This window comes from Salmo trutta, chromosome 12 (genome assembly GCF_901001165.1).
Source record: "Salmo trutta chromosome 12, fSalTru1.1, whole genome shotgun sequence".
Classification (NCBI taxonomy): domain Eukaryota; kingdom Metazoa; phylum Chordata; class Actinopteri; order Salmoniformes; family Salmonidae; genus Salmo; species Salmo trutta.
In genome coordinates, this window is record NC_042968.1 from 50,528,658 (window position 1) to 50,547,528 (window position 18,871).

An 18,871-nucleotide genomic window follows, 5' to 3' on the forward strand; every position below is an offset into this window, starting at 1 on the left:
GACAGACAATTGTTTAGCCTATTTGAAATTGACTGGCTCTGCGCATAAAATGGCTTGCGGCGCAGTCTTGCAGCGCACAGCAGTAATTTGCCTGTTCCTATTTACTATATCCTATTTCAATAAATATATTATGTAGCCTATAGAACACAAGAGAGGAATGTAGGCCAGACAGAGCGGAGAATTCCACCAAAGCAGCACAAAATGTCCAGTCAGAAAATATTGTTTCACTCTCTGTCGAGCATTAGGCTATAGCATTTGGGCTCCCGAGTGGCGCAGCGGTCTAAGGCACTGCATCTCAGTACAAGAGGCGTCACTACAGTCCCTGGTTCAAATCCAGGCTGTATCACATCCAGCCGTGATTGGGAGTCCCATAGGGCAGCACACAATTGGCCCAGTATCGTCCGGGTTTGGCCGGGGTAGGTCGTCATTGTAAATAAGAACTTGTTCTTAACTGACTTGCCAAGTTAAATAAAGGTTAAAAAAAAAAAGATTAAGAAGAAAGATTTTTTTTTTTTATATATATGACAATCCTTAACTATCTTGTGTTTAGCTGTTTTAAAAAACAGCCTTAATTCCATTTTTACATTTACATTTTAGTCATTTAGCAGACGCTCTTATCCAGAGCGACTTACAGTACTGAATGCATACATTTCATACATTTTTTTCTCCATACTGGTCCCCCGTGGGAATCGAACCCACAACCCTGGCGTTGCAAACACCATGCTCTACAACTGAGCCACACGGGACAACATTCCCTTCTCTCGCCATTCGATAGGCCATGAATATGACTGAAGGTCGCGCTTCATCGTTTTATGCAGGGTTTCTCACCATCAAACAATGAATGTAGGGCCCTATAAAATCTGCTTTACGGGGTATACGGACGGAATCCAGAGATTAAAATGGAATTCAACAATATTCCCCCAAAAATGTACTTAGTAGGAAATCAACTACACTGAACAAAAATATACATGCTGCATGTTGGTCCCATGTTTCATAAGCTGAAATTAAACATCCCAGAAATGTTCAATTAGCACAAAAAGCTTAAGCATGTTCTCTGCTATCCACATTATGTTTTAAATATTATTTTGGGTATAGGGGAGGGTCTTTTTTTTTTTTTTTTTTCAAGCATTCAGGGCGGTTCAGGAAAAAATATATTTCTACTGAAGAGAGGGCCATTTTTATTTCCAAGGTCCAATTTTCTCCGGGTATCCCTCATTATAAACAATGTACAGTCCCTAGTAATAAGAGAGAACAAGGAAAATCCCTCCTTGTGAGGTTGAAAACCAAATGGCCAATAATCAATGATTTATATACACTAGTTGACTGACAGGGTGCTGTTTTAAAGTCACCGGGTCGCCATCTTGGCACTCCCCCACCATTGTAAATTTATTTTATTTAGGAAACTATAGAAATGCATTTATTAATGTTTACATTTGTTTTTTGGTTTATTCTATTACAGACACCTTAATGCATACTTTTAAGTAATGTTATTTGAGCTAAACATAAACATTCATTTAATTTTTTTTTTTTTTACCTTTAACAAGAGAAGTCCGTTAAGAACAAATTCTTATTTACAATGACGGCCTTGTTCAGGGGCAGAACGACAGATTTTGACCTTGTCAGCTCGGGGATTCGATCTAGCAACCGTTCGGTTACTGGCCCAATGCTCTAACCACTAAGCTCTAACCACTAAGCCATTCATAACAAATAAAATAAAACATTTTCCTTAAGGTATAATTATTTTGAACATTCTTATATTAATGTCCCCACTACAACAAAAAAATACTTGTATACATGTAATTTTGTCCTTAAACATTGTAATTTAAATGCTGTAGCATTCCATACATTCCTATGGAGGACTACTTCTGGGGAGTGCCAAAATGGTCAACCGGTCTCTTCAAAACCTCTCACTGTCCAATACATAGCATCCGCAATCCAGGGTTTATATACATTATCATAAGACAATTTAAAGTTATGAAAAGTAGCTTATTTCCCAAATATTCTAGCCGAATGGCTTTCAAGAGTAAAAGTTTATAGCTAAGCCTAGGCTATTTTCAATCGCATCTTTGAGGGGTAGAACGAACATAATTTATTTTTCAATTTTTTATGTGGCAAACAAAGCAATTATCCAGTTCTGAAGACTGTAGACTGACTCTATCCAGCCCATGATGTAGGCCTATAACCTAGCTCACGACGATAAAACAGTCACTGCTCCATCATGTGCACGCTACATAGACACACAAACCTGTTCTGCTCTTCCACCAGAAAGGAATATTTTAAAAGATTTGCCATTGCATGCACTTAACCTCTGCCCAGGCTTTCAACATTATCTTTCGTCATGATTGCATTTGATTTTGCGCTATATCCCTACTGTTGTTTTAGCTGATTTTATCTAATTTTTGGGATACAAAATAAAAAATAGGCCAATAGGGACGATCGCATCGTGTATAACAATGTTTTATGGGAACATAATCGCGATAGATCAAATGTTGACATTGCCCAAACCTAGTTAGGGTATTTGGGTACAGTGGTTCCTCCTTTAAAAGTTGCGAGCTTACACCGCGGGACTGAGAGGTACCCAGTGTCACGGCTTCATTGCTCCAGACCACCACAAGGGGGAGTTAGAGTACTCATTATGCATTTGGGTCCCAAGGTTTTTATATGACCAATCATATGTCGAATTTTTACGCTAGCCACCCGTGCCTGGTGGCGTTCTTCAACAAAGATTGCTGACAAAACATTACGGTGGAACCAAATGTAAGTTGTCATAACGAGTCAATCAAAAAATGTACAATTGAGAGGAATATGTTAATGTAGAGACAAATGTTTGTGCATATTTTTTGGTCATAAAGTGAATTTACAATAATCACTATTTAGCACGTTATCTGACTTGCTAACATTAGCCAGCTAGCTAATGGAGAATTCATTTGTAATTCGTGTTTAATGTTTTAGGGACTCCTGAGAGAACCAGCAAACCAGGCTGTCGTCTTGTGAAACAGTGGATGTAAAGAATCTAGCTAGCTAAAGATTTACTGCAAATTGAATGTACAATTGTGTAAGCTTGCCTTGCAATGCAGCTGAAGTAACATAGCTAACTATTTACTTGCTTATTGTGTAATGGTGGATGAAAATAACTGTATGCCTATGGATGTGTAGCTAGCTACAGTGTGTAGCTAGCTACAGTGTGTAGCTAGCTACAGTATGTAGCCGATCTGTGTATGGACCCTAAAACGTTCGGAACTAATATTAATACCAATCTATGAACCTCAGCTATCATAGTTGTATCAACTTCAAGTCTGAATGGCATTAATAAAGCCTATGTGTAACCGGTGTGAGATGGTTAGCTAGTTAGCGGAGTGTGTGCTAATAGCGTTTCAATCGGTGACGTCACTCGCTCTGAGACCTTGAAGTAGTTGTTCCCCTTGCTCTGCAAGGGCCGTGGCTTTTGTGGAGCGATGGGTAACAATGCTTCGAGGGTGGCTGTTGTTTATGTGTGCAGAGGGTCCCTGGTTCGAGCCTAGGTAGGGGCGAGGAGAGGGACGGAAGCTATACTGTTACATATGGATAGAGTAGAATATAATAGCTTTATTGTGCCAAGGATGCAAGTCCTTAAAACCTCTTGAAGTGCTCGTCCCGCATGTGGGATCAACATCCAGCGAAAAATCATATCGCCATATTCATAAGCAAAATGTAATATTTTTTTTCTTCTCAAATATAGGACTATTTTATATCATTTTATAGATACACCTCTCCTGAATCGAACCACGTTGTCTGATTTCAAAAAGGCTTTACAGCAAAAGCAAAACATTAGATTATGTTAGAGGAGTATATCGTCAAAGTAGCCACAGCCATTTTCCGACCAACCACATGCATCACAAATAACCAAAAAAACAGCTAAATGCAGCACTAACCTTTGACAATCTTCATCAGATGACACTCCTAGGACATCATGTTACACAATACATGCATTATTTTGTTCGATAAAGTTCATATTTATATATAAAAACAGCATTTTACATCGGCGCGTGACGTTGAGAAACTATTTTCCCTCAAATGCATCCGGTGAATCAGCGCTACAATTTACTAAATTACTATTCGAAAACATTTTTAAAATGTAATATTGTCATTCAAAGAATTATAGATTAACTTCTCGTGAAAGCACCCGCATTGCCAGATTTAAAAATAACTTTACTCGGAAATCACACTTTGCAATAAAAGGGGATGCTATAGAAAAATAGGCTAGCGATACAGGTCAGCGCCATCTTGGAACAATCGCATATCAAATCTACTCTTGTATACTATTGTCAATATTCCCTTACCTTTGATTATCTTCTTCAGAAGGCACTTCCAGGAATCCCAGGTCCACAACAAATGTAGTTTTGTTCGAAAAAGTTAATAATTTATGTCCCAATAGCTTGTTCTTGTTAGCGCGTTCCGAAGGCTACTCAAAATGTACAGTAGTGCGCGGGACTTCTCGTCACGAAAGTGCAAAAAAAATAATATTTAAGTTCGTTCAAACATGTCAAACGTTGTATAACATAAATCTTTAGGGCCTTTTTCAACCAGAGCTTCAATAATATTCAAGGGGGACGGTTGCATTGTCTTTCTAAACGTTTCAAAAGGGGAGTGTAGCCAGGGGCACCCGCGTCATAATGGTAATGGCCCTCCCCCTATGACCAAGTTTCACAGCCTCTCATTCGTTCAGTTTGTACTGTAGACGACTCAAACCACTTTGTAAAGACTTGGGACATCTAGTGGAAGCCATAGGAAGTGCTCAATGAATCCTAACTCATGGTGTGTTTTATAGGCAAAGTGCTGGAGTTCAGTCCGCAAATCAGATTTCCACTTCCTGTTAGGATCTGTCTCGGGGTTTTGACTGCCATATGAGTTCTGTTATACTCACAGACACCATTCAAACAGTTTTAGAAACTTTAGGGTGTTTTCTATCCACATCTACTAATTATATGCATATCCTAGCTTCTGAGTTTGAGTAGGAGGCCGTTTAAAATGGGCACGTATTTTTTTCAAAAATCGCTGTAGCGCCCCCTATCCTTGGCGTGCGTCAAGAGGTTTTAATTACACATGCACTGTAGTTATTACCACGCATGAGATTCCCACATTGTAGCCTGTACATTGAATATATTCACTGATAATGTACTCTTCCTTGGCAAATAAAGGTGCGGTTCAGGTATGAATCTCTGAGACATTATTTTTCAGTCATATCAAACTCCATTATTTGAATGATGCTATGTCTGCATGTATGTATTAGAATTATACACTTCAACAGTGTTTACCACTCCTGCTCCTGGGACATCAATGATTACACATTGTAACTATGCAATAGACTAGAAACGTGATTGATTTGTAATTCATATATACAGAAAAAATCTATGCATATCTAACTCCCTTCATTTGCATTAATCTGAGGACACAGGATAGTATTTCAATGAGATACTTAATTTCAACCAGTGGAGAATGAGAAACGCTTTTATTGAAAGAAGTTCATTATCCAGGTGTTATAAATGCATTACAATTATAATATTGTGTTATAAATACAAGTTCAATCTGTACTTCAATGCACATATGGTGTGCTTTATAAAACGAGGAAGAAAGACGAGGTGGGGAGAGAGGTGTGGAAGACAGAAAGAGGTAAGAACAGCGGCAGACAGCATATGATTCACGAATTACAGTGCTACCCTAATATTCTCTCAATTCATCACATTTGCTGTGTCTCCTAACCTTCGGGCCAACTGGGGGCCCAGGGCTGGTTATCTTAATTGCGGGTGAGGTGGCTGACGGGACTGGCTTCCTCTCACATCAAAACATACCTGCAGACGAGTGACAGATGGATAGAGAGAGAGCATAATTATGCCTTGTTTTTTTGTATTCTAATTTATTATTATTTCAATGTAAAGCATCTCTTCAATAATACTTCCTGTTGACCTGAACAAGTGACCTCTCACCTATGATCATGCTGTGCCCTCTGTGTCAGCCAGTTCAGATGCAGGAGGGGTTCACCAAAACAGCTGATATAACCTAGAGGATTTAGGGAGAAGGGGGAGAGGGATGAAGTGAATTAGAGAGACTGTTATTGTGTGTGTGTGGTCTCACCTGGTGTCCACACTAAGTGGCTACAGAGTACGTTATGCTGAAAAACAGACACATGAGGACAAACAATAGAAGATAATGTCAATAGAAGATACTGTATGTGACGCAGACACCTATCGGAGTGTACCTGAAACAAATAAATATAGAGGGCTATGTGTCTCACCACTTGGTTATTGCAAGGCTAACCTCCGACTTGGCAGCAACAGAAAGTCCAGTGAAAATGGTTGTGTTTATGTGGTGTAAATCTGAAAATTAGCAGCTGACATCTTAAGGGTTTTTTAATTAATGCAGGTTCCATGTACAACAAGACAGGCAGAGATGGAGAAAAAGAACACAGAACAGTTTATTTACCTCTGGTTATGGACACTTTTGCCACTTTAATTAAAGCTTCCACGGCCTGTTCCTCGGACAGTGAACATCTAGCAATATCTACATTTTCAGCTAGCTCTGAAAGTAAACAGCTTATTTTTTTATAGATATGAAAACAATAACTGAAATATGACCGTTAAATCTAAAGCAGCAGATGTCATTTTTAGGATACGTCAATACAGCCCAGTGCTGCTTACCTGAGATGCCATCTTCGTAGGTGTCCGCTTTGGCTTCCTTTGTGATTGAAAATAAAGAAAAAAGGTTTTGCTCTTGACAAAAAGACACACATGTACCCCCATATCAATTTGCCTGTGAATAACCACACCTTCATACAAACGTGCAACTTTATGCAGAATTCTTGACGCACAACCGAAGATGCTGCCAAATCCTGCCAGCATGCCCACAAGTGAGCCACTCAGGAGCAGAATGATGGTGCGTGGAAGAGGGAAAGGAATGCGATGGGAACAACGATTTGTTGCAGGTTGGGGAGGAGGGCTAATAGCTGAATAGACTATTCAACCTTTACTAAAGAATAGTGTAATAGCCGAGCTAGGTGTGAACCCCCCCCCCCCTCATATCACAGACCAGATTTGCCCTAATGACCAAGGGGTAGCTTGCTAATGAATGTAATAAAGTAATGACTTTTCAAATAAGTAACACGTTATGTTGGCTGACAATTTGTTAGCTACACTGTCTTTGCGACAATAGAACGAGTCAAAATTCACCCAAGGCTGAAAAACAGCTTAAGAACATTGGCTAAACTGGAACTCAAGCGTGAGCCCATAGCAAATTAATGGAATCGTTTTGACTGGAGTGATGCTTAGAATTCCATAAAAAATGTATCCCTTTTTATTTTACCACTACAACGTGTTGGATGAAACTGGAAAAAAAAACTTGTGTAAAAAGTAAACATCCGCACCTCGATGGTCTCAACTGTGCTTATGTCTGCGTAATGAAAAAGTAGGGAAAAAATAAAACCTAACTATTTCTGGTCTAGCGATCGATGACAAACGAGCTCACTGCCCAGATTTACATAATTATAAAGAGAAGATTCTCCTGATTCAAATGGTGCCCATGTAACAGTTTTGCTTCCGTCCCTCTCCTAGCCCCTACCTGGGCTCGAACCAGGAACCCTCTGCATACATAGACAACAGCCATCCTCGAAGAATCGTTACCCATCGCTCCACAAAAGCCGTGGCCCTTGCCGCGGGAAGGGAAACAACTCCTGCACAAAAGGGAAGGGAAACAACTCCTGCACAAAAGGGAAGGGAAACAACTACTCCACAAAAGGGAAGGGAAACAACTACTCCACAAAAGGGAAGGGAAACAACTACTCCACAAAAGGGAAGGGAAACAACTACTCCACAAAAGGGAAGGGAAACAACTACTCCACAAAAGGGAAGGGAAACAACTACTCCACAAAAGTGAAGGGAAACAACTACTCCACAAAAGGGAAGGGAAACAACTACTCCACAAAAGGGAAGGGAAACAACTACTCCACAAAGGGGAAGGGAAACAACTACTCCACAAAAGGGAAGGGAAACAACTACTCCACAAAAGGGAAGGGAAACAACTACTCCACAAAAGGGAAGGGAAACAACTACTCCACAAAAGGGAAGGGAAACAACTACTCCACAAAAGGGAAGGGAAACAACTACTCCACAAAAGGGAAGGGAAACAACTACTTCAAGGTCTCAGAGCGAGTGACGTCACCGATTTCAACCGTTATTAGCGCGCACCACTGCTAACTAGCAAGCCATTTCACACCGGTTACACCCAACTCGAAAAAAACCTAAATATACACAGTGGGATATTTGGCGAAATAGACCTGCATGCCTCTCCATAGGAAAACAATGGGGGGAGCTCAGCGTTCCAAGGGCAAAAAGTATTTTGGGGCTATCATTTGATGACAACCGAGCTAACTGCCCAGGCTTACATAATTAGAAAGAGGAGATTCTCATGATTTAAAATGGCATCCGACCTGAAAAAAATCAAAATATACACATTGCAAGATATTTGGCAAAATAGACAGACATGCCTATATTTCCCCCATAGGCAACAATGGAAAGACCACAGAGTTCCAATATTATTTTTGTTTACATTTGAACTATAAAACAACGTGAGCTGGTCTCATTGCCAACAATAGCGAAGCAGGCGTTGTGACTTGAACGATAAGCTGGGTATAGAAGGTTAGAAAGGTGAGTTGGTGCCACGGTGCTCAATAGAACTAATAGGAGCTGGCAGGGTGAAAAATGCAGATGTTGATTTCATTATGGATCCATAATGAATTACTATGGGAATAAGTATCACTGATTTACAGAAATATTGGAACAAAGTTGTCTAATGAAGGCAAACAATTTAGAATCTCCAATCCTGTAGCCTACTCCCTACCGTCACGTTGTACAGCGCCATATTTTCCACTCCATCCTAACGGAAACCCTGACGGTTTCGTTTTTCTCTGAATGGAAACACCATAATATTAATCAAATGAATTAAGCCAAATTTCTTAAAATCAATCCCATATACTATGTTATTACAAAAAAGGTTTTAATTTCTCTGGTAAAGCCAATATGGAATACTATCGACTTCTCAAAGATGCCCTCTGGTGATCAAACTTGCAATAACTTGCAGTAATATAAGAAATGGCTGAGAATGAAATGACGTGCCACAGAATGCTGTAGCAGCACGCAGTGTCCGCAGTATGACGCAACTTTTAAAGGAGGAAACACTGTATATGTGTGGAATCTGTCTCTTTGGACAATGCTACATTTTGTATTGTTTTTGTCAATGTGTACTGTCATTTTAAAGAGAGAGTTCGGAATTTTGGCAACGCCCTTTCTCTACTTCCCCAGAGTCAGATGAACTCACAGATAGCATTTTTATGTCTGTGTTCAGTTTGAAGGAATTTGCTAACTTGCGTTAGCGCAGTTGATAACCAGTGTTATCGCAATGACCCCAAGACTATGCTAGCTGTACCTGTAGAATTCCAGTCATTGTGCGAATGCTAGTTAGCAGGGGCTTGCGAAATGACCTAAAATGTCCTTCATACTGGACACAGGTACATAAAAATGGTATCCATGAGTTCATCCGACTCTAGAGAAGTAGATAAAGTGCTTCATTGCCAAAATCCCGAACCATCCCTTTAAGGCTGGGGTGACAGACTTACTGCCCAATCCGGCCGCTGGTGGTTTGAGTAAAACCAAATCAAAACTGTAGAAATTATAATGGACCTATATTCATACAATTTAATGGCTGTGCAGCTCGCTAATAATCACTAGACAGTCAGGGAGCATTAAATTCCACAAGCAATGGATAGAGGACTATTTTCTGCAAATTTTGACGTCAAGGAAATATAACCAATTTTCATTGCGACCCTCCCGACCTCATTGAAGACCGACTGTGGTCCCTGGGCAAAATTTGTTTAGACACCCCTGCTTTAAGGGCTGGATTAAGCTTCCTTTGAAAATGCTAATTTATCCATCCATCAATTATTATATCATATGAAGATGGCTTCCTCCAAGTTACCATGTTTCATTGTGTTCATTGGGGCCATTATTTGATTTGATTTATTAGGATCCCTATTAGTCGACGCCAATGGCGATAGATTATTGCGATAGAAAATGACAACAGGTTCAAATAGTACCTCCCCGATTCACTGTTTCCATCCTTTCGTTGCCTACTGAAAACGACTCAGATTTCCTCTAAGCTGACCATGATTTTCATTAATTCTGTTCTGTAGAAGGTGAGTCGGCTGGAGGAGCAGGAGAAAGAGGTGGTGAGCGCTCTGCGCTACTTCAAGACCATAGTAGACAAGATTATGGTGGAGAAGAAGGTGCTGGAGATGTTGCCTGGCTCGGCCAGCAAGGTCCTGGAGGCCATTCTACCCCTGGTGCAGGTGGAGGCCCGGATAACACACAGGTATGTGTTTTGAGAATGTAGAAGGGCTTATAGTGAGCACAAGATGTTGAAAATGTATTTCTCAATCAAAAATATGCATTTTCAACGTGATAGGGGGCTAGCATGCAAAATAGTATGCAGGTAAAAGTCAGATGGGCTTAGGTGAGTATTTATTATAGGTTAGTGGGATCTTAGTCTGTCATTTCTCATATATTGTAGCCTAGGCATGTTGCAACTTAGTGATATGGGCTTCGTGCTACATCACAAAGCATTCTTGCAGATTTGCCACAAAATAACATAAACAAATGGTGGCCCCAAGATGTAACTTAATTTTGTGATTTGGGTGAGATATCCCTTTATCTATTGGTTTCCTTACCCTGTAAGCAGTCTATGGACAAGGTATGACAGCGATCCATGCTTTGGTTTTGTTTACCTGGCCACTGTTTCAAATGCAACATTTTTAGCATTTGTGGCACAAATCCAATGGCTGCTTGTGGCTGCTAGAAGTAATGTGTCGTGACCTGTTGTAGCATTTCTCTTAAAAAGGTTCGAATGTTGCAAAATTATCAGGATCTACACTTGACATATATGTGTACCATACCAGGGCATATGGTATTTCAGGAAGTGCACACAAGGGGCGCTATTTCTTTAAAAATAAAAATGCATTTGGGCACACAAAACAGTTTAGGGTCTTGACTCCAGGAGGGGATTGATTGTCTCTGCTGTAAGCAAGAAGCTTGATCTTGCCGTCTAGCAAGTTAGCAAACCAAATACATAGCTGGAGCCCTGAGCTGGATATAATTTATTTGGCACATCTTAGATAGTTAACTTATAGTTACACATTGGCATAGTATGCACCCCGTATTGAAAATCATACCAAAGGTATGTATAGATACCGTGGTATATGGTATATTGCCTATGCCTAATAGTGAGGCATAATCCCCTTTCTGGACTATTCAGTGTACATCTCAACCGGTCAGGTATTTCATACCATGTTCATGTTGTCCCTATTAATCTCCTCATCTGGAATGTGACTCCCTGTGGTGGAAAAGAATGGGGAAAAACGTAATCGACCGTAGCTGTTTAGAACAGCTACAGCTGGTTAGAAAGAGAACCGGGTCGCATTCATTAGTGCACACGTAACAAAATGTAACAGAAAACAAAGTTCAGGTAGTCCTTCCCCCTGTTTCAGTCCATTTTCTTCTGTTTGGTGCCAAATGAATACGGCCCAGAACAAATCCTTCACTTAACATTATATTTTATAGAACTGTCTTTCTTTGTAGAGTCCTGAAAGAGAGACTTGGAGTTCTCTCCTCTGGAATGGCTGTGCTTGCCAGAACTAGCGTACTGCTAGCACGGCGCCATCAGTCATTGTTGAAGGGGGTCAGATGTGACAGGTTTTGTATCCGGACCCTGTTTTTAGTGCTGAGTGACGGATAGTGCTTACAGTGGTTGAGGAATGGGTCTCTGGGGGTCTGACCTCCTCAACTCACACACACATACACACACATCAGCCTCCTTGTGCCATTCCAGCCGCAGACCCCAAACCCGATATTACTTCTCAGGCCCCTAGAGGTCAAACTCACACTCCCCAAGTTAACAGGCCTATCGTAATAACCATACAGGTCTAGATCACCGATCACACCCCAGCCTCATGGACTCAAGTCCTACGCCTCTGCTTCTGGAAGAACCTGGGTCCAGTGCCCATTTTCATAAAGTCAGATCTAGGATCAAGTCCCCACTGTCCATGTAATCTTAATTATTGTGATTTAAAAGGAAAAACTGATTGAGATGCTTATGAATACAGCCCCAGTTGTTATTGCTGAGTCATTTGCTTGACTCTCCTCTTGCCTGTGTAGTTAGTTCATCCTGGCTACTAGCCTTAGCCCTAGTCTTTGGCACTACTTTGCCCATACAGCCCCCAGCCCAAATGTAGCTGTGTCATAGAAATATAATCTATAGACGGGGCTTGGAACCTCTAACCCTGACAATTTGACTAGTAAACTCATGGGGAGGCTCGTTCTATAGATTATATTTCTATGAGCTGATTCCTGTAGAGGCAGTGGAGGGATATTCCAGAGTTGTGAATCAGCTGCAGCGTGTTGAGACTGGTCTGAACCTTCACCACACCCTACTGTTTCTCAATACTCAATTCAGCACAGGCACTATACTGTAGTTACCAACCAGACATTTCCCTCCAGCACACAAACACATTCTGCATTTAATACCACCACAGGGGAAATATTGAGTTAACCCCATGTGTGGATACATATGGCTACCTCAGAGCTAGTGAAAAGATACCCTAGTAGTCCTTTAGTCTAGTTGTCTGTGTTCTCAATCTATGAAGTCTGACATGAAATGTCGTCGTCCACGCCCTCCCACCCCCCATCCCACCTATCACTCGTGACTTCCCCCTTCTCTCTCCTTAGTTCGGCGGTGTCGTCGTGTCACAACCGTGTGTACCAGAGCCTGGCCAACTTGATCCGCTGGTCCGACCAGGTCATGCTGGACGACATTGACCTGGACGACAAGGACAACGTGGTCGCGGTCACCACCGTTATCAAGGCTGTGCTAGACGGGGTCAAGGTGAGAAGAGACGGTCGTGGGAATGGGAAACGATAGTTTTCAGCTCTCCGGGGCTCACAGAGGGTCATATTCCCTGTTTCTCTCTTGCAGACCTGGGTTGAATATATATACTGCTCCAAAAAATAAAGGGAACACTAAAATAACACATCCTAGATCTGAATGAATGAAATAATCTTAAATTAAATACTTTTTTCTTTACATAGTTGAATGTGCTGACAACAAAATCACACAAAAAAAATCAATGGAAATCTAATTTATCAACCCATGGAGGTCTGGATTTGGAGTCACACTCAAAATTAAAGTGGAAAACCACACTACAGGCTGATCCAACTTTGATGTAATGTCCTTAAAACAAGTCAAAATGAGGCTCAGTAGTGTGTGTGTGGCCTCCACGTGCCTGTATGACCTCCCTACAACGCCTGGGCATGCTCCTGATGAGGTGGCGGATGGTCTCCTGAGGGATCTCCTCCCAGACCTGGACTAAAGCATCCGCCAACTCCTGGACAGTCTGTGGTGCAACGTGGCTTTGGTGGATGGAGCGAGACATGATGTCCCAGATGTGCTCAATTGGATTCAGGTCTGGGGAACGGGCGGGCCAGTCCATAGCATCAATGCCTTCCTCTTGCAGGAACTGCTGACACACTCCAGCCACATGAGGTCTAGCATTGTCTTGCATTAGGAGGAACCCAGGGCCAACCGCACCAGCATATGGTCTCACAGGGGGTCTGAGGATCTCATCTCAGTACCTAATGGCAGTCAGGCTACCACTGGCGAGCACATGGAGGGCTCTGCGGCCCCCCCAAAGAAATGCCACCCCACACCATGACTGACCCACCGCCAAACCGGTCATGCTGGAGGATGTTGCAGGCAGCAGAACGTTCTCCACGGCGTCTCCAGACTCTGCCACTTCTGTCACATGTGCTCAGTGTGAACCTGCTTTCATCTGTGAAGAGCACAGGGCGCCAGTGGCGAATTTGCCAATCTTGGTGTTCTCTGGCAAATGCCAAACGTCCTGCACGGTGTTGGGCTGTAAGCACAACCCCCACCTGTGGACGTCGGGCCCTCATACCACCCTCATGGAGTCTGTTTCTGACCGTTTGAGCAGACACATGCACATTTGTGGCCTGCTGGAGGTCATTTTGCAGGGCTCTGGCAGTGCTCCTCCTGCTCCTCCTTGCACAAAGGCGGAGGTAGCGGTCCTGCTGCTGGGTTGTTGCCCTCCTACGGCCTCCTCCACGTCTCCTGATGTACTGGCCTGTCTCCTGGTAGCGCCCCCATGCTCTGGACACTACGCTGACAGACACAGCAAACCTTCTTGCCACAGCTCGCATTGATGTGCCATCCTGGATGAGCTGCACTACCTGAGCCACTTGTGTGGGTTGTAGACTCCGTCTCATGCTACAACTAGAGTGAAAGCACCGCCAGCATTCAAAAGTGACCAAAACATCAGCCAGGAAGCATAGGAACTGAGAAGTGGTTTGTGGTCACCACCTGCAGAACCACTCCTTTATTGGGGGTGTCTTGCTAATTGCCTATAATTTCCACCTGTTGTCTATTCCATTTGCACAACAGCATGTGAAATTTATTGTCAATCAGTGTTGCTTCCTAAGTGGACAGTTTGATTTCACAGAAGTGTGATTGACTTGGAGTGACATTGTGTTGTTTAGTTGTTCCCTTTATTTTTTTGAGCAGTGTATTTGTTCAATATGCTTACTTTCAAATACTTAAGCTGTAGTTGATTTAGTTTGCCTGGTACAATGGAACCATTGTTTAAGTCCCAAAAATACTAATGCCAAGCTGAATCAAGTGCATCTCAAATGTATTTTTTGTTTAACCAGGTAGTCCCATTGAGGTCAGAAGACCTCTTTCCCAAGTGAAACCTGGTCAAATTCTTTAAGAAGTCATTCAATATGATAGTGTATTGGACACTATTTTAACCTCTGTCCCTTATAATACATTGACACCACTTATAACAGTAGTTGTAGTGTGTAATGTACATTAAATGAATATCAATAGTTGTTGACTGGAGTTGTGTGTTTTTCTTAAAGGAACTGGTCAAACTCACCATAGAGAAACAGGAGCAGCCCTCGCCCACCACTCTCAACAAACCACCACCACCTATTGCCACACCTGAGAGGTAAGTGGATGTGCGCGCACACAAACACCCCTACACACACCAGACTTGACCATTTCTCACACTCACACACACACACACACACACTGACACGTTCTCCTGTTATATCTCCAGCACATCCGAGTTGCCCCTGACGGAACGGGAGCGGGAGATCCTGAGTAAGACCACGCCCACTGTCCCGCCCACCGAGGCTATGACGGACATGGCAGAGGAGGACATAGCCCCGCCCAAACCCCCCCTCCCTGGCCTGAAGATGGATGCGCTCAGGTTAGGAACACTGGGAGGCCATCTTCAGATATAATCAACAGTGTCTTATCAATATTATGCAGCAGGTCCCACCAGACCGAGTGTTTGGGTCTTTTGCTTCTAGGGCCTAAAGTTTTTACACTAGGGCCTAAAGTTTTTACACTAGGGCCCACAGTTTACCTGGTCAAGTCAGTTGGTGAGAAGAAAGTCAGGGTCTTATTTATGGTGTATTCAAAATGTTCTAATAATCTTATAGGGCTTCATCTTCTCATCCCCATGTCTTCATCCGCAGTGAATTGAATTTGCTTTGAGATATTTAAAAAACATTGGAGACAAGGCGAGGAAGCTACTTTAGACTATTAAGATGCACCCATGTGAGAGTGATCTGTTCGTCTTTAAGCGGTCATGTAGATCAACTTTTTCACTCATGAAAAACTTTTCATCGTTAGGGAACATTCCGCCCTCCTTCGAACGTCCGGATGGATATTGCCATCTATCGGTGTACTGTAGACCCATGCACGGTCTTATGTAGAAAGAGAAGTTCCCCCCCTTCCCACAGTCTATAAGAAGGAACCGGACATGGCCCTGCGATCTCGACTGTCTGCGGTTAGAAAAAGCAGAAGCGGTGCAGACCGCATTGTGTAAGCGACTGCTTCTGTGGTCCTGTAGCATTAGAATTTCTCAACTTGTTCTTCAGTGTAGGCAAATATGTTTTTAAACTGAACAAAAATATAAAAGCAACATGTAAAGAGTTAGTCCCATGTTTCATGAACTTAAACAAAAGATCCAATAAAATGTCCATATGTCCATATGCACAAAAAGTTTACATCCCTGTTAGTGAGCATTTCTACTTTGCCAAGAAAATCCATCCACCTGACAGGTGGGGCATATCAAGAAGCTAATTAAATAGCATGATCATTACACAGGTGCACCTTGAGCTCGGGACAATATAATTCCACTCTAAAATGTGCACTTTTTGTCACACAACTCCACAGATGTCTAAAGTTTTAAGGCAGCGTGCAATTGGAATGCTGACTGCAGGAATGTCCACCAGAACAGTTGGAAAGTTATTTTCTGTACCATAAGCCGCCTCTGTCGTTTTAGTGAATTTAGCAGTACGTCCAACCGGCCTCACAACCGCAGACTACGTGTAACCACGCCAGCCCAGGACCTCCACATCCGGTTTCTTCACCTGCAGGATCATTTGAGACCAGCCAGCTGGTCAGCTGATGAAACTGTGGGTTTGCACAACCAAAGAATTTCTGCATAAACTGCCAGAAACCGTCTCAGGGAAGCGTATCTATCTGCGTGCTCGTCGTCCTGGCTATGGTTCGGCGTCGTAACCGACTTCAGTGGGAAAATGCTCACCCTCGATGGCCACTGACACGCTGGAGAAGTGTGCTCTCCACAGATGAATCCCGGTTTCAACTGTACCGGGCAGATGGCAGACAGCGTGTATGGTGTTGTGTGGGCGAGCGGTTTGCTGATGTCAACATTGTAAACAGAGTGCCCCATGGTGGCAGACGGGCCTAAGCTACTGACAACGAACACTATTGGATTTTTTTCGATTTGCAATTTAAACGCACAGAGATACTGTGACGAGATCCCGAGGCCCATTGTCGTGCCATTCATCCGCCACCATCACCTCATGTTTCTGCATGATAATGCATGGCCCCATGTCACAAGGATCTGTACACAATTCCTGGAAGCTGAAAATGTCCCAGTTCTTCCATGGCCTGCATACTCACCAGACATGTCACCCATTGAGCATGTTTGGGATGCTCGGGGTCGACGTGTACGACAGCGTGTTCCAGTTCATGCCAATATCCAGCAACTTCGCACAGCCATTGAAGATGAGTGGGACAACATTCCACAGACAGCCTGATCAAGTCTATGCAAAGATGTCACGCTGCATGTGGCAAATGGTGGTCATACCAGATACTGACTGTTTTTATGATCCATACCCCTACTTTTTTTAAGGTATCTGTGACCAACAGATGCCTATCTGTATTCCCAGTCATGTGAAATCCATCGATTAGGGCCTTGACGAATTTATTTCAATAGACTGATTTTCTTATATGAACTGTAACTCAGTAAATTGTTGCATGTTGCATTTATATTTTTGTTCAGTATAGAATTCTACCAAAGAGGAAGTGAAGCGAAGATAAGTCAACATGAAGTCAACATGAATCATTTTTTATTGACATGAGATGAGGGTCTATTTATGAACTAAGCCTAATTGACTCTGTGAAACTCACTTTCATATGGTATCTCATCTGCTGCTAAGGATGTCCCAAATAGCACCCTAATCCCTATGTAGTGCACTACTTTTGACCAATGCCCCATAGTGTTCTAGTTAAAATCAGAGCATTATATAGGGTATTCACTATGTAGTAGTCTATTTTTTAACAGTGCCCATAGGGCTTTAGTTAAAAGTAGTGCACTATTTAGGGAATAGGGTGCCATTTGGGATGTCCACTGTTAATGTGGAAAAACCAGACTATGTTCAGACTTTTAAAACATTTTATCTCAAAGGGGAATTCTAATAATCTCGAATTTTTAAGCCTAGAAGATCCTCCTCTCTTAAGTTGAAAAGGATAGTCATAAGAGGTTGGAAACTGAGGGTTATAGGCAGGCAGTCACTTATTCAGTCACTGTGTGCTTAAGGAAGCAGTGCTTTGACAAATCCATAGACCTTGGGCTTAGCCAGAAGATCAGATAATACGACAACTAGGATTTTGAGTTGCTCTGCTGTCTCTATTTTTCTCACTCTTCCTCTCCTCTCTCCCTCCTGCTCTCTCACTCCATATTTTTTTATCTGTGCTTTCCATCCCTCTCTCCATGTCTGTTGGGGAACAGAGCACACTTGGCTACTGACCACTGTGTAGCTGCCCAAAGGAGATCCACAAAGACTGACACGTATGTTAGCCTATAGGGTCATTCCCTTGCATCATGAAATCACGCCCCTTTATAACTATCTAATCCGGATACCGGAAGTGTCTTGATTGCTGGAGGGACTGATTGGTGGAGTGCTGTGTCTAGCACGTTTGAGTTCCTAATTATGCGTCATTGCCTCATGGCGTACAATGAAGCCCACGTCCAATCAGGGGAAAGCTTGGTGCATGATTGTGTACCAATGATGTCATGTAATCATACATACAGTTGAAGTCGGAAGTTTACATACACCTTTAGCCAAATACATTTAAACTCAGTTTTTCACAATTCCTGACATTTAATCCTAGTAAAGATTCCCTGTCTTAGGTCAGTTAGGATCACCACTTTATTTTAAGAATGTGAAATGTAAGAATAATAGAAGAGAGAATGATTTGTTTCAGCTTTTATTTATTTCATCACATTCCCAGTGGGTCACTCAATTAGTATTTGGTAGCTTTGCCTTTAAAATGTTTAACTTCGGTCAAATGTTTCGGGTAGCCTTCCACAAGCTTCCCACAATAAGTTGGGTGAATTTTGACCCATTCCTCCTGACAGAGCTGGTGTAACTGAGTCAGGTTTGTAGGCCTCCTTGCTCGC

The 18,871-nt window shown here is 42.3% G+C and overlaps 1 protein-coding gene across 3 annotated transcripts in view; it reads left to right on the forward strand.

The window, feature by feature from the left end:
- Window positions 1-18,871, forward strand: part of LOC115203741 (rap guanine nucleotide exchange factor 1) — a 128,322-nt gene that overhangs the window by 78,646 nt on the left and 30,805 nt on the right. For all 3 annotated transcript variants that reach the window (XM_029768686.1, XM_029768687.1, XM_029768688.1), the window contains exons 3-7: window positions 10,217-10,395; window positions 12,804-12,960; window positions 15,009-15,097; window positions 15,209-15,361; window positions 18,200-18,259. In XM_029768686.1, the coding sequence (XP_029624546.1) occupies window positions 10,217-10,395; window positions 12,804-12,960; window positions 15,009-15,097; window positions 15,209-15,361; window positions 18,200-18,259 (638 nt within the window). The remainder of the gene's footprint in view (window positions 1-10,216; window positions 10,396-12,803; window positions 12,961-15,008; window positions 15,098-15,208; window positions 15,362-18,199; window positions 18,260-18,871) is intronic.